The sequence below is a fragment of the Mustela putorius genome, unplaced genomic scaffold, assembly GCF_011764305.1.
Source record: "Mustela putorius furo isolate JIRA1106 unplaced genomic scaffold, ASM1176430v1.1 tig00000421_pilon_pilon_pilon, whole genome shotgun sequence".
NCBI lineage: Eukaryota > Metazoa > Chordata > Mammalia > Carnivora > Mustelidae > Mustela > Mustela putorius.
Window position 1 is genome coordinate 3886641 of NW_025421375.1, and position 16847 is coordinate 3903487.

General features: G+C 37.9%; 1 protein-coding gene across 1 annotated transcript in view; it reads left to right on the top strand.

Moving 5' to 3' along the window:
* The window catches only part of CCDC171 (coiled-coil domain containing 171), a 299006-nt gene extending 285322 nt beyond the window's left edge, over positions 1–13684 (top strand). Inside the window, 1 exon segment of the mRNA XM_013063104.2 lies at positions 11249–13684. Coding sequence (XP_012918558.2) covers positions 11249–11461 — 213 coding nt within the window. The 3' untranslated portion in view covers positions 11462–13684.
* The last annotated feature ends 3163 nt before the right edge of the window (positions 13685–16847 follow it).

Below are 16847 nucleotides of genomic sequence, written 5' to 3' on the forward strand. Positions count from 1 at the left end.
AGAAGTTAAGACCTTTTCGAAACTTGCAAACCACTTGTCTAAAGACCTACCCTCTGAGGCCTTTAGCCAATTACATTTTCATTTCGACTGCACATTTCAGAGTCATAACTGTACTAGAATATGGGTTTCAGTATACATAAAATTAGTCTTTTTTAATAAAAGGTTTTGGTCATAAAAGCAAGGCATGCTTGTTGTAGGTAATTTGGAAAATGCAGAAGTTTTGGGGGAAAATGCCAACAATTCCACTAACTCAGAGCAAGTTATCCTATGTGATTTCGTGTATAACCTTTTCACATAGATGGTCTAGCTCAGAGGTTGGCAATGTCTGAGGCCTGTGGACCAAACCCGCCTGCTGCCTGTTTTCGTATAGCCTGCAAGCTAGGAATTGTTTTCACATTTTTAAATGGTTGGAAAAAAAAGAGAAAGAAGGCTATTTCGTGATGTGAAAATTATGTGAGATCCAAATTTAAGTGCTCAGGAATTAAGTTTTATAGAACATGGGATACTAATTCATTTTCATATTATCTATGGCTGCTTTGCAGTGATAATGACAGGATTTAGTAGTAATGATAGAGAACGTATGGTCTGCAAAGCATGAATTATTATTTGACCTTTTACGGAAAAAGTTTTCTGACCCCTAGTCAAACCTAAGCGTGTGTCCATGTTATCCATAAGTTCATAACCACAAGTTTTTGTTTTTTTTTTTTTTAAGATTTTATATATTTATTTGACAGAGAGATTACATGTAGGCAGAGAGGCAAGCAGAGAGAGAGGAGGAAGCAGGCTCCCTGCTGAGCAGAGAGCCCGATGTGGGACTTGATCCCAGGACCCTGGGATCATGACCTGAGCTGAAGGCAGCGGCTTAACCCACTGAGCCACCCAGGTGCCCCCATAACCATAAGTTTTATGGCTGTATAATATTCCGCCAAGTGGCTATAGCTTACTTAAAGATACTTCTGTTGTTGCATTTGCGATTATTTCCAATTTTTTCTGTTAGTATTGATATAAGGAACCTAGACATAAATGGAATTGTCAGATCAAATAGTATTATCCATTTAAGGCAGCTGCCAAATTATAGTCCAAGTGGTTCTATCAATTTCTACATCACTACCAACTTATAAATGCCTGTTTCATAACACCTTCACTTAAATCTAGTATCAGAATTATTTAAAATGCAGTTTTGATTGGCAACAAATAAATACCTTTTTACTTTCCATTTTTGATGACTATTGGAGGTTATCATTTATTTGTTAATCAACTGTAGTTTTACTTTTGCAAACTGCCAGTTTCATAACCTTTGTTCATAGTTCAAATAGTTTTTTTAAAAAAAATATTTTATTTACAGAGAGCAAGAGAGAGAGAGAGAGCACGAGCAGGGAGGAGGGGCAGAGGGAGAGGGAGAAGCAGACTCCACACTGAGCAGGGATCCCGACACAGGACTCAATCTCAGGATCCCAGGAGCATGACCTGAGCTGAAGGCAGACACTTAACCCTACCGAGACATCCAGATGCCCTGGTTCAAATAGTTTTATAGATAAAAACCAGGGAAAGAAAATTTTGAACTTTCAAAACTCCCCCCCACCATCCACACTCCAAAGATAATGAACGCTTTCTTGTGATTCCTTTTTCAGAAAGAAAAATAAGTATATGTATGCCTGTGTCTTCTGTTTATTTTTAAAATATAAGTGGGTTCTCTCTATCCACACACATATAATTTCAAACCTTTTTTTTCCACTTATATATTAGTATTTACATATACACCTTAATTTTTTTTTTTTTTTTGGATGGTTATATTCTATGTGTCATTTCACTTGAATGGCACTTGGTTGGAGGGGTCCTTTAGTTTCACTTAAAAACTCTTTTTCTTTAACAAAACAAAAATGCTTCAGTGAACACATCTCTCTGTTCACCGTGGTGAACTTTTGTGAGTGTGGCCTAAGAAGAAATGCCTGGCAGTGGAATTGCTGGATCAGTGGTCAAGTACAATTAAAATTCTGTCTTCCAGATAGGTTGTACCAGCTTGCATCCCTGCCTACGTGGTCTGAGCTTGTCTCCCAGCAGTGGGTATCATCAGACATCTATATTTTTGCCTATCTTATAGGTGAAGGGTTGTCTTCATTGGTATGTTTTGTATTGTATCTCTCTCTTTTATTTGTTTATTTAAGAGAGAGAAAGAGAGAGAGTGCATGAGGAAGAGCCTGTACCAGCTGGGGGGGAAGGAGCAGAGAGAGAGAAGGCAATCTCAGTCGGACTCCATTCTGAGTGTGGAGCCCGACCTGGGGCTTGATCCCAGGACCCTGAGATCATGACCTGAGCCGACATAAGAGTCAGACGCTTAACCGATTGAGCCATCTATAGCGCCCCTTGTGTTGCATTTTTTAAAATTATGAATGAGGCTTAGCACTTTTTCATGTTTATTGGTTATTGTATTCCTCCCTTTCCAACCAAAAGGCCAATTTACATCTGAGGCAGAGACTGCCAGGGTTTCCTGATACCTGTTTTCCCATTGTTTCTTAGTAATAAAACCTCTGAATATTACCTGGTCCACTTGGGGTGGTGGGGATGTTACAATTTTGACATCCCTGAAGTTTCATTAGACATGTAGCTCAACTTCTGACCAATGGGATGTAAGCAAAAGTGTTTGTGATTTTAGGAAGTGTCTTTAAATATAAATTGTGCTTCCTTCTTGTCTCTCTTCCGTCTGGAATGCAGACAAATGGCTAAAACTTAAGCAATTATTTTGGGCCCTGAGGTTGAAGGCATATACCGAGGCTATGGAACCCAAGATAGAGGCAGTTTGTGTTCCTTTTTGTTTCTTTCTTTCTTTTCATTTCTTCTTCTTTTTTTTTTTTCTTGGTTTTTGTTCTTTTGTTGGAATTCCTGATAGCTTCAAACAGTCGTATCAGAGAGAAATAAACTATCTTGTTTAAACCACTGACATTTTGAGTTTTCTGTTACAGCTAAACCCAATCTTTTTTAAAAATTAATTTATTTTTTAGCATCTTAATTTAATTTTATTTTTTCAGTGTTCCAAGGTTGATTGTTTATGCACCAAACCCAATGCTCCATGCAATACGTGCCCTCCTTAATACCCACTACCAGACTCACCCTTCCCCCGACCCCTCGCCCCTCCAAAACCCTCAGTTGGTTTCTCAGAGTCCACAGTCTCTCATGCTTTGTCTCCCCCTCTGATTTACCCCAATTCACTTTTCCTCTCCCATCTCCCAATGTCCTCCATGTTATTCCTTATGCTCCACAAGTAAGTGAAACCATATGATAATTGACTTTCTCTGCTTGACTTATTTCACTCAGCATAATCTCCATTCCCATCCATGTTGATACAAAAGTTGGATATTCATCCTTTCTGATGGCTGTGTAATATTCCATTGTATATATGGACCATATATTCTTTATCCATTCATCTGTTGAAGGGCATCCTGTCTCTTTCCATAGTTTGGTGATTGTGGCCATTGCTGCTATGAACATTGGGGTGCATGTGGCCCTTCTTTTCACTACATCTGTATCTTTGGGGTAAATACCCAGTAGTACAATTGCAGGGTTGTAGGGTAGCTCTATTTTTAATTTTTTTAGGAATCTCCACACTTTTTCTTTTCCCCTTTTTAAAAAAAAATATTTTATTTATTTATTGGACAGACAGAGATCACAAGTAGGCAGAGAGGCAGGCAGAGAGAGAGGAGGAAGCAGGCTCCTTGCTGAGGAGAGAGCCCGATGCGGGGCTCAATCCCAGGCCCCTGGGATCATGACCTGAGCCGAAGGCAGAGGCTTTAACCTACTCAGCCACCCAGGTGCCCCATCCACACTGTTTTTCTTAATATTAGACTACCCTTAGCCTCTTTTCTAATTTGATTTTCTTTTTTCTTTAATAGCATGAGTCTATTGTCAGTTAAGAAAGTCACTCTAGAGGCACCTGAGTGGCTGGATCATTAAGCGTCTGCCTTCAGCTCAGGTCACGATCCCAGGGTCCTGGGATTGAGCCCCGCACTGGGTTCCCTGCTCGGCTGGGAGTCTGGTTCTCCCTCTCCCTCTGCTGCCTCCCCCACTTGTTCTCTTTCTCTGTCAAATAAATAAAATCTTAAAAAAAAAAAAAAAGCAAGTCAATCTTATGGCTGTCATGTGTGTTATGCTACTTTTATCATCTTTTCATTTCAGTTTTCCAGTGACATTTTTTTTCTAAATAGTTTGCCCAAGTTTATATTTATTCAGTTTTTGTACCTTCATATATCCCTGAGTGTGTGGACACATTTTTATGTTTCAAATTCCCTTTGAATTTTTTGCAACTATGTGTTTCTAAGACACAGAGGAAGAAATGGTCACCTTTGCATTTCTTGACCATTTCTGACCTTGCTCCTGGCAGGTGTATCAGAATTACCAGGGCGGGAGCTGGCGAGGAGCACAGGGTTGGGAAAGAAAATAGAAGAAGATAGAACCAAAGTTATTCGGGAAAATTCTTCTACTGTTTTTCCAACCTCAGTCATGTCAGGAAATCAAAACATCCACAGAAGAAAATGGGAATTGTTATCTTGTCAGGCACAAGACATCTTTAAAGTAATTTAAAATTAAAGTTTAAATGTTCGAGCATCACTTAAAACTTCAGTGCTGACTTTTATCTCTGAATATAGCAATATACAAGCTCCTTTGGTGAAGGACTAGAACGTTTATTTTATGTAAATGCTGCAAAATCTATTTATTTACTCCAGTACCATTGATAGTCAAATGTGGGACTATAATAAAATATGTTATCAAAAATATAAACATTTATTTTTATCCTCTAGTATAATCTATGTACTTTTATTTCTCAGCTTCACAGAGATTTGTTGAACCACTGCTCTCTTTATGGAACAGTTTTGGATATAAATTAAGCCCGAGCCAGTCTTCTTTGGGCAGCATGATAAGGTAGTGGTCAAGCCATCTGAAGAAGAATCAGATGGACCAAGAGTCACACCTTTGTCTACCATGTCCCACTGTGCAACATGAAGCAATTTACTGTACTCTCTGAGCCCCGGTCCTTCAACTGCAAAATGAGGGTGACAGTAGTACTTTCTCTTTGAGTTGTTGTGAGAATCAAGATAATGTCTAGCACAGTGCCTGACATATATGCTCGTACATGTTAGCTATAATTATAAATTATAAATTGGAATTTATTGTCATCTGAGAAGAGTTGAGGGAAAGGGGAAGAAGGGAATACTTACCTTTTATATCTATTTTTTTCGTTTAATCCTTGTAACAACCTTAGGAGGGATTATTCTTCCTCCTTCACAGTTAAGGATGCGGACTGACACAGGCTCAGTAACTTGTCAGAGGTCTCACAGTTCATACGTGGCAGGATCAGGTATGGAGCCCAAGGTCTCTCTGACTTCAGAGTTCATATCCTTTCCAGTATACTGTGCTGCTTTGAATGGGGGCAGAATCTGTATATACATGAAATGACCAATTAGCCATAGGAGACCAACACCATGTGAGCTGTTTGTTCATCAGAAATCTTATTTAGCCCCTGATACACTGCTAAGTGCTAGGAATGCAAAGTCCTGATTCCATTGCCCCTGGTACTCATAATTTTGTAGGGGAGCTGTAAATGCATACAAATAAGTAAAAATAGAAAACTAGACACTCATGAGGGAATGTAGAAGTGTGACTGGGTGTTAGGGAAAGGCGGGCGGGGATCTGGAACAGCCTCACAAAGAAGGAAACGTTGAGCAGAGTCTGAAAGGTGGTGGGAGCCCTCATCTCACAAAGTACAGAAGGATACTCCGCAGTGGACAGGTAGAAGGTGGGTGTGAAGTGTGGGGAATAATATAGAAGAATAATCCCTCCTAGGATTGTTATAAGGATTAAATGAAATAATAGATATTAAAGGTGTATAAGGGGCTCACAAGTTCCATCTGACAGGATTGCAGAGTACGAGGGAGGAAATGGTAGACAAAGCTGGACAAGGGGAACAAAGAGCCCTATGGGCCCATAGCCAAGGACGTGCTTTGAGGCACCACAAAGACTCAAGGCTGCTCTTCCAGTCACTCTGCTGCATTAACCAAGCAGTCAAGGCCAAACTTGACCCAGATAGATCGCCTTTAGAGCTCCGGCTCTTGAACCATTGTTGAATGTCTACTTGAGGACAAAACTGTTGCAACGTGAATCAAGTATGCTATTAACATCTGCCATCTCTCTTTTCTGTTTGCTTCTATTTCTCTGGTTGCCCTTCCTTCTTAAACTCTCAGTTCAAGGCCTCTTAAGTTGTTCCCTATCTAGAAACTCCTTTACAATACTCCCCTGACTCACGTATCCCACGTATCTTGATGAGAATGAGCTAAAGAGCCAAACTGGTCTGCAGGAAGATTTCTTGACTTACAGGGAAAAGAATGCATGAAATATCCCTACAGGTTTGGCACTGGTAGGTTTGGATTGGTAGCTACAAGGAATAAATATTTAATGATGTGATAGCAGGTGTATGTGTATGTTTATATGTACACATGCATATATATGTACCTGTGTGTGTATATATAATGTATGCACGTAGCAAGTACATATAATACACACACAAATATTGGTCAAGTTCATGTTATAGTATAGTAGTAGTATATAGTATATAGTAGTATATAATATAGTATAATATAGTTATATGTGCCTGTGTGTGTATATATATATATGCATATACACATACAAATACATATATATATAAATATATATTTCAAGTATATAATAGATCATTCCACAAGAGAAAACTATATATATGATTATTGCCATTATTGCCAACTTCGTGCAGACTTCAATGTTCCATGACACCAGCATGGTGGAACTGGAAGATGGGTAGAATTTGGTTAACTAACATGAAGTCTGTGGAAGGTGGAATACTCTGTGATATTGCATTCAGAGTCTCCAGTGGTAAGAACGCTGTAGTAGATAGAGTAGTAATGGCGAGAGCCTCACTGGAAGGCCCTCTGGTGGGTACTTGGATTTCTCCATCAGTTTATGTGTCTTTGCACAACCTACTTGAGACCGGTCAATAGTTTACAGAACTTCCAACATCATCATGGGCGTCAAAGACATAAAAAAGGTACTACAGAATTTAACTGAATGAAGCCACATCATCTAAACTGTGGCTAATTTTGTTATCTGTGCACTTAAAAAAAAGATTTTATTTATTTGTGAGAGAGAGCATGAAGGTCGGGGGAGGGACAGGGGAGAAGCAGGCTTTCCAGTGAGCAGGGAACCCCATGGTGGGGTTTGATCCCAGGACCCTGGAATCTTGACCTGAGCACGAGGCAGCCACTTAACCAACTGAGCCCCCCAGGCATCCCTCTGTGCAACCTTTTAGAGAACCATGTGCAATGTGCATTCCTCCTCTCTTTGTCCCCTCAAAATTTGAACTACTGTATTTGGAAAACTGATTTGTGGGTTAACATTGTTCACAAAATTTGGGTGTTAAGATTATGTCATATGCCATCATACATGGAATTTGGTGGATCTGTAGAACTTCAGAGCTGTAAAGGGTGTAGCTCCTTATTTTATAGGTAAGGGGATGTGATATGTGGATGGACTAATTCCCATGCCGGCAATGGCCCAGCTAGACTGCAACAGAAATGGGAGGGAAAACCGTGGTCTTTGGCTCTCCAGTCCAGCTCCTATGATGTGCCTGGCAGAAACCCAAGCATGCAGCTTACTAAATCACACTACCGTGCACTTTTCAGAATACTAGATTCCAGAAGACTTAACTTGATCGTATGTGCCACATTGGAGACAAATAGTTTGGTGTTATTGTTTTGGGAGCCTTGGTCTGCAAGATGGCTGGCTTTCATTTATAGACAACTTATCTAGTGATTATTGTATTATTAGACTAATGCTTTATTTACTTTTTTTTGTTGGGAAAACACTCTTGGAAGACTAAGGTATTAAAGCCTTGAAAAATAGCTATTAGACATGTCCAATTATTGTATTTCATAAAAAATTTAAAATGCAGAAATGTAGTGAACACATTCTGTATTGTGAATATGTATTTAGCTGATGGACTGTAACAGTTCAAATAGAATCATTTACAGCTTATTGAGTAAATAAAAGTGCTTCCATAAAGATTCACCTGACACCTAGCTTTTATTTCAGGTAACTAATCTCTTTTTGAAAAATTGCTTAAATTTAGATTTACATGAGAGAGTATCAGAACACCTCAGCAGTTTAAAAAGTAATTCAAATGACCATGGACTTTACGGATTTAAAATATAAGATCAGGCGGTGAATATTAACTTTTAATGGTCTCTGATAAAAAAGTTATTTAACTGTCTTTTGCTGTCTGTGTTATATTAAAAGTGTTATGATATATTTCTGGATACTATTTGTAACAAGAAAAAAGTTCATATTTACTTTTTCTTGGTGAATTTTTTTTTAAGCATATAATGTGTTACTTGTTTCAGGTGTGCAGCTCTGATTCATCAGTCTTACATAATACCCAGTGCACATTATAACACATACCCTTCCCCGAATGTCCATCACCCTATCCCTTAACCCCCCTCCCCTCTGTACCCCCCTTGTTTTTTTTTTAGCATCACATTCTCAAATCAAGATTTCACCAGAATTTTTGCTGTCTTGTTTACAAGCTATTAAGTGACTTAAAAATCAGATCCCCCCCCCACCCATTTCATGGGGGAAAAAACCCCCTATTTTCTAGGAATGTATGGAGTATAGCAAATTACCCTACCAAAAAAAAAAAAATGTGTTTTTATTTACACAAAAGTCAATCTGTTCACTTGGTGGAGGGCATACCTTTTGGGAGTGCAAATCTTTAAAAAAAATCTCTTTTTTAAAAGTTATATTCCATTGTTAAGACATAAAAGTTCAGAAGCTAACATGCAAAAAGTGAGTCTGATTTGAAATACTAGGGAAATACCCAACATCCCATTTCAAGATGATGTAGTTAAAAAAAAAATGTTAGATTAGATGAAAAGATGCTTTTGGTCAACCTGGTAGAAAAATAGACATATTAAAAAGTTAAGATGAGACAGGGCAAAAGAGGACCCCCCCCCATAGAGTACCAAGATCCATCGAATATTAAGGAGAAATGAGCAAAAAAGAACTCCCCTCCTATAAAGTACCAAGATCCATTGAATACTAATGAGAAATGAGTTAGAGGCCTTCCCTAAAGGACAGTCTCCCTAATGTATAATGTGCTGGGTTGATGGAATCATGAGAACAAGAAAGGAAACTTACAGGAACAGAATACAGATTGGAGTAAATCACGTATACCTTTAATATTGCCAATAGGGATGACTGGTCCGTGTGGCGCGATTCTGTTGCTCTGGTTGAAGGCATCAGAACAAAATACCCTCTGAGACTCCCTGACCTACCTTGGTCCACTTTTGCACACTTCTCTCTTCTCATGTATAGTTTTCTTTGACCAGACTTGCGATATAAAGACATAACAACAAACTTTTGAAGCCTCGCCTGATGGTTTTCTTATATCATAATAAAGAATACTGTGGCTCAGTTTGATTAAGAAGAAAATCAGGCCCTACCATCTCCTGCCTTTCTGGATCTCCCTTTTCCCTCAGGTCTGACAGAAGGAGAAGTTAGTAGACGGCAATAAAGTCCTCATAGTGGCAATATCAACCAGGTATGATGCTGCCCATTCGGACATACAGGAAAAAAAAATGAGAAAAGATGATTCTAAGAGCTGTAAAAGTGCAAGAATTTGAAACTGTGGTCTCAGATGGAATGAGATGCCTCTGTTCAGGGTCCAGTATTCCAGTTTTGCAAATGAAACCTTATTAACGTTGCTAATCAGGGTCAGCTCCTGATCTCGGGATGTCTTTTCCTTCCGTCGGGATCAGCTAACCCCTCTCCTTCGTAACGTCATTCAAGTGGTCATTTTAGGTGTTTTTTTTTTTTTTTTTTTAACTTCAGCATGAAAAGGGATGATTTCCGTCAGCTGTAGGCTTGCAGTGGAGTATCAAGAAATCAAAAGAACAGAGATCAAAGAAAATTGCTGAACTAGGTGTTAGATGCAGCTATCGATTTTTCTCCATTTGTAGTTAAAAAAAAATCCACAAAATTAGTAACATATACAACAGTTGCATTGCTAATATTTTCCTAAAGCAAGTGATGGCTTCCCTCTTATTTTTGCATGTAGGAGTGGTTTTATAGAATGTGACATAATAAAGCAGATCCTTATAGTTCTTGCAATTTTATTGCTAAAACTGTAAGAGAATCTACCAAAAAGAGGGTTTTGGTTTTTTTTTAAACTCTGAAATGTAAAGTGCGGTTTTTAATGGAGACACCTATGGAGATACCTATAGCTAGGCTTATTATCTCAAGAGCATTTATTTGCTGGAAATCTGGAAAATTCTGACCTACGATTGATCAATAGTTACTTACTATCAACAAATATCATAAAATAACAATACCTATTTGCTTTACTGATAAGACTTCGTTCATGTTAAGGTTAACTACTGGTTATCAGTGTTACTGAAGGCTTCATCAAAATATTAATTCTGTTTTCAAGTACATCAGGGATGTGTGGATTTTCTTGATTTGACTTCTAGTAGTTTCTGGAAACCAATAATGTTTTAAAATATGTGGCAAATAGTTTCCATGTTGCAATCCCACATATTGATACATGATTTCCAAATACTTTTAATAGAACAGTTTTTATTGAAACAGAGCAGTGGCATTATTATCAAAGGAAAAGGCAAAAGAGTTCATTTCCCTGGCATTTTATTTCTCACTGCACTATTTCCTAGAGGTCACTAGAATTGACTTATTTTTCTTTGGGCCATATTTGTCAATTAAATGAGACAGGCTGATAGATTTTAAAAACATAAATACCCACAGTTCATTTTCTAAGCAGTCGGATCTTTCATATTACAGAGCACATATTATATAGCATAATGAAATAAACACTCCTGGCATTGGTTTCTGGAGATTGCCTATGGAAGTAGAGGCAAAAAGGCCCAATTGCACTGACTGTTTGATGCAATAACTTTATAAAAGTTTTATACAATGTTTCAGTGTTTAGGCAAACTCCAGCAGAGTTCATGACTTCGAACACATGCTTGGGAAAAAATTTAATATTTACATATTTTCATACAGACTGGCAGACTGGCAGAATGGCAGAATTAAAAATAACATTTCCACCCCATCTTGTGCTACAATGATTATTAGGCCTCACTTCCCTGTTCCTGGTTTTTTATTCTGTTTCTGCACTTTCAACTCTATGTTTATTTGTTTTTTCTTCTTTATACTGTAGGTAGGATCACGAGACCATTCAAATCTCTCCATTCCTTCAAGAGCTGCTCTTCCTGCGGACACAGTTGGTGTGGGGGATTTTTTGCCTTTGCAAGCTGAACTGGACACAACTTACACTTTCTTAAAGGAGACATTTATAAATCCTCTGACGTCATCTCACTCCTCTTCAGCAACTATGTCTGCCAATGCCAAACGACCAACTCAGATTGGATAATGACTTTATGAGATAAACAAACAAAAAATGCAGGAAGAGTTAACAGTACAATTAAAATTGTTTTGAAGGGGGATTTTTCTTATCAGTTGAATTTTGTTTCAGCACAAGTGGCAGTGGGTTTTTAAGAATCGTGTGACATCTTGATGTGTGCAGGTACCTAAGTCTCCTTGAATAATGAAATAACCAACTCTTTTCCTTCTAAGTTTTATTTATTATCGCAGTGGCTCATTTTTATGTAACATATTTTTAAATGTTAAAGAATGACACATTTTGGGTAATTTCCTTCAGACTTAAAAAAATCAATAAGCCATTTTAGTCTCTATCTATCAAAGTTGTTTCATACTTGTCTATTTTAAAGCAGGACCGCAATACTTTAATAGGATTGAAAGAGCTATTTGAAATGTATGCCAATGATTCCTGTCATTTCATGGCAGCCCTGCCATGGTTCACTGAGCCCCCTCTTCTCTCTTGTCAGCTCGGCTGAAGACAAGCATTTAGTTGCAAACTTTAAGCAGGTTGTGCAAAACAGAAATGATGGGACTGCTTTCCCTCCTGCACAATAATGTCACTCCTGGTCAATGTGAGAAGGTCAGGTTGCTCCTTGTAAAGCTACATGATACCACTTGCCCATTTGAACAAGTTAAGTTAACTGCTGAATCCGGTCCCTGCAGGCACTGAAAACTCATCCTTTTATCAAGTCTGCATTTGATGAGGAAGTAACACGAGCGTGCCGGCAGGATTTCTGAGGTATGGTTAGGCCCTTCCTAAGGACAGTGCCCACACGAGGAGAGCAGGTAATACGAAATAGTACGAGCTGAAAAACTTCAAGGTAATGGCTGTTTTGACCTTCAAAAGAGACTCCTTTTTTGTTTTGGTTGTTGGTAGGACCCCAGAGTGACGCCCATCTTTGATGCTGACAGAATTTAAAACAAGGCCATTGCCCTGCATTTTCTGCCTTGTAGCACACAAAAGTAAAATTGTATGTCAGGCCGAGATGTCGGGGAGCTGACAAGATGCCCCAGTGACATTTCAGCTAGAAAGAGCAAGTGTCTTGCAACCAAGTGGTCAAATATCAAATAATAGGTCAAGCAGGAAGGAGCTGAGTTCTAACCACAAAGAGGTTTCTGGTAACTTACTTGACAAGCTTTTGGGCGCTTTGTGGCTTGACAAAGTGATGTTCTGTTGGGTATCGCTAGACAGACTGTTCTTTATCGCCTTCAGAAGATCAGACATTGACATTGATTAAACTCTTTAACCCTTAAAGGTTAAATCCTTGCAGTTTGCATCATGGTAAGTGAAGAACAAAGAAATATCTGTAATATGTATTTGTTTTTGTATTAATCGTTTAACTCCCCGGTGCTATTAACTTCTGATGTGAACTGTACTTTTTGACAGAGTTTTGATACAAAATCCATATTTTATACTATTTTTCATGATGGAGTTTTTCATTATGGATACATTAGATAATAACCGTGTATATTATGGAAACTATCTTCTCTTGTTTTTACAGTGACATTTGATCCAAATATAATGCAACTTCTGAGAATTCTTTTTATTGGCCTTGGTAAATAAAATTTGTATACTAACTATTGATGTTATTAGCCAAATTAGCCAAGTGACTTATGCCATCGGAAGTGAAACTATGACTGTCCTACCATGTGACACAATCCTATTTCTTACAGTACTGAGCCAGCGTAATTTAGAAAGCTTTTTATGTGAAGTAAAATTACATCTTTAACCAAACCTCTCTTAGTTCTTTCCTGGAATTATTTTTATTAACCATGCCAGGTTTTGAATATTACAGAATATACCCTGTCTAACATTACACACGGGAAATTCAACTTGCAAATTTATTGTAACGCAGAAAATATTATTGATTGTTTTTGTATAGTTCATAGAATAATCTCTGCATATTTCAAAACACTTTCTTCTGTCATTTCATACAATGATTAAGACATTATCTGTATAGAAGTTGATATACAGCTTTGTAGTTTATGTGACGTCACTTCCAATTTCCACACTATAGAAAAACAGTGTTACCTTATATCACTTAACATCTCTTTTTGTGTGTAGGTTTGTGTTGAATCTGTTTCCAGAGTTTACTGATTTAAGAGGAACAAGCACCTCTGTAAACTTAGCTTTGGACAGTCCTAGATTTTTCTTGCCTTCATTTTACCATCTGTTAATGGGATAACACCAACAATAAATGTATATATCTCTCCATATATGTGGGCATCTGATTTTACAGATACATTTTATACCGTCAATTTTGAACCACATATTCAAAAAGATTATTAAATCAAATCAAATCATGTCACATTTATAACCAACTAGATGCTAAAGGCTAAAGAAACTGAAGGATGGGCCTCCTGAGTGATCATTAGTATTCACTACCAAATATAGTAATTTTTATACCATATGCTTTTTTCCCAGAAGTCAGACCCAGCAGGAGGAGAAGATTTAATGACATATCCTATGGAGATCTGAGAAACTCTAGACTGCTTCTGAGCATGTTAGTGACCAATCGCTGCGGATTTGAGATCTGTGTTCTGTTGGCAAGGACGGTTGCACGAGCAGCTTCTTTACCTCCTTAAGAATGATATATAAAAGTAGGCATTTCTCAGGAGAACGACTTCAAATATTTTTGTAAGGGAAAGGAATTTTTCTTTACACCTTAGTGTGTGGATTTTCTTACTAACCTTCTGTGATCTAGAAAAATACCTCTATCTTCCGTCACTATCAAAGGGATTCTTAAAGTTATTGTTCTGATATCTAAGTCACACTAACTCCTTGAAGCTTTGCCTGAATTTTTAATATAAGCATCTTGGAATGACATAATACAAATGCTGAGGCGTGGGAGATTGTGGCAGTTGCCAGTTCAATGACAATTTAAACAGCAGAATGGTAACTTTCATTTACCAATGCCTGGCGTTTTTTTAGACTTAGCGACACCATTTAAAATTTCACATTTATAATATAGGCTGTTACCTAGGACTTATTGAGATCATTACTATTCTCACATTCTTTTATTTGCCAATCACATCCGAATTCATTCTGTAGACCATACTGAACAATGGTAAATCGATCCTCTATTACTGCACACTTTTTATAAATAAGTCTTTGAATATATAAGGTGGAAAGTAACCCAGTGAGTAGTAAGCCCAGAGCTATAACTCCCAAGCCCACCTTATTTCCACTATGCCGGGCCTGCTCAAGAAATAATTAGCACTCTTTAAAGAAGAGAAAAATTTTAAAAATTATCCTGCCCAGTTAGGAATAATTTTGAGAAGTGTGTTTGGTTTGAAATCTACATCACTTATCCATTGATTAGACAAGACAAAACACAACACAACACATCCATCTGAATGACTAGTCATGGGAAGAATGGTGAACTTTGTACCTATCCTTCAAAGCAACGCTCTTCACGATGTAGCCTGGTGTCACTAGCTTGGGCTCAGACACCCCAGAGATCCTTTTAGATAAACCTTCAGTTGAAAGATATTGATGATCAACACTCCACTGATGGTCCATAGAAAATAATGACACAGGCTGAGCAAAGCTGATCAAGAAAGCAATAATTTGTACAACTCCTAGGAAGGGGATGAGAATTCTAAAATATGTCTTTTGGACCAATGGTATGGTAGACTGAGCAATGACCCCAAAGACATCCACGTCCTAAATCCCTGGAACCTGAAATGGTTACCTTACATGGCAAAAGGGACTTTGCAGATGTGATTAAGAAACTTGAGATGGGGAGATTATCCTGGGTGATCTGGGTGGGCTCTAATGGGATCGCAGGTGTCCTAATGAGAGAGGGAGGCAGGAGGTGATCTGACTACAGAGAGGAGAAGGTTCTGTGCAGCTTTGAAGGTGGAGGAAGGGGCCACGCTCCTAGAACTACAGGGGTGCCTAGACGCTACAAAAGGTCAGGAGATAGATTCTCCCCTCTGAAGCTCCAGAACAGTGAGAGAATACATTTTGCATTCGTTAAACCACACTTTGGGGTAATTAGTCACAGCAGCCATAGGAAACTAAAACAACCAGTAAACTTTGAGTGGTTTTTTTTTTTTTACGAGATTAGTACATTAATATTTTAATATTTCTGAACAGAGAAATCCTTCCTTCTTTTAAATTATCCTTATTCATTGCCTTCATAATTTGAATTTCTTAATTTTTTTTCAGGTTCCCATTTTATATTTCTGGCTTCTGAGTATCACAAACAGTAATGGTCTATATTAGGGCCTTTAGTCACTCAATTGCCATCACTGTTGATAATTTTACTTTATTTTTAAATTTTTTAAAGATTTTTTTTATTTTGAGAGAGAGAGAGCATGAGCAGGAGGGGCAGAGAGAGAGAGAATCCTAAGCAGATCCTGTGCTGAGCGTGGAGCCCCACATGGGGTTTGATCCCATGACCCTGAGATCAAGACCTAAGCCAAAACCTGGAGTCAAATGCTCAACAGACTGTGCCCCTCGGGCACCCCCATTTTTGATGGTTTTAAATGAACCTATGATTTCGACAGTTATTTTAATTTCTACAGTATCAAAAAAGTATATTTTAATGTATAAATTTATCTTAAAGGCCCACTTTAAATGGTGGTTTTTAGGGTACCTCGGTGGCTCAATGAGTTAAGCAGCTTCCTCTGGCTCAGGTCGTGAACCCAAGGTCCTGGGATCGAGTCCTGCATCAGGCTTTCTGCTCAGCAGGGAGCCTGCTTGTCCCTCTGCCTCTGTTCCTACCCCCTGCTTGTGCTCTCTCTCAAATAAATAAATAAAATCTTTAAAAACAATAAATGATTGTTTTTATCTGATTCCCACTTTCATTGGCATATTTTTATAGTTGTCTTACAAAAGAAATTCAGCTTGAAAGAAATTATATTAATCGTAACTTCAAGTAATGATTTGGAATTTATAAGTCATATCTTAACTGTGCCAGAGCATTTTCCTTTACTAGTTACCCATGAGCTCAATATATGTCCCTGGCCATTTATCTATGCCTTTTGTTACAACTGAAGCAAAAGAATTTTAATAATTTCCCCAAACAATAAAATCTTTGAAAATTTTATTGTGTACTGTTTGAATCTATTTTATTATTACTTTGGTGAAACCATATAGTTTTTTTCTAATAGTTTAGTTCAACAGGAGCAATTTTCACTGAAATGATTACGTGTTCAACATAACAAAACCTAAAATATTGATGATTTAAACCCAGAGCATTACATATTTCAAGTACAGCAAAAAACAAAGCAAACCAACAAAAAACCCTCTTGTTCTATAAGGAACATATCCAGCCCTCCTGGTCAGTTATGTGAGATACAAATGTGTACATCGACCTATTGGTAGAAGAGTTCCAACTTCTCTCTCAAGCCTTGGCAGTTTTATTCTA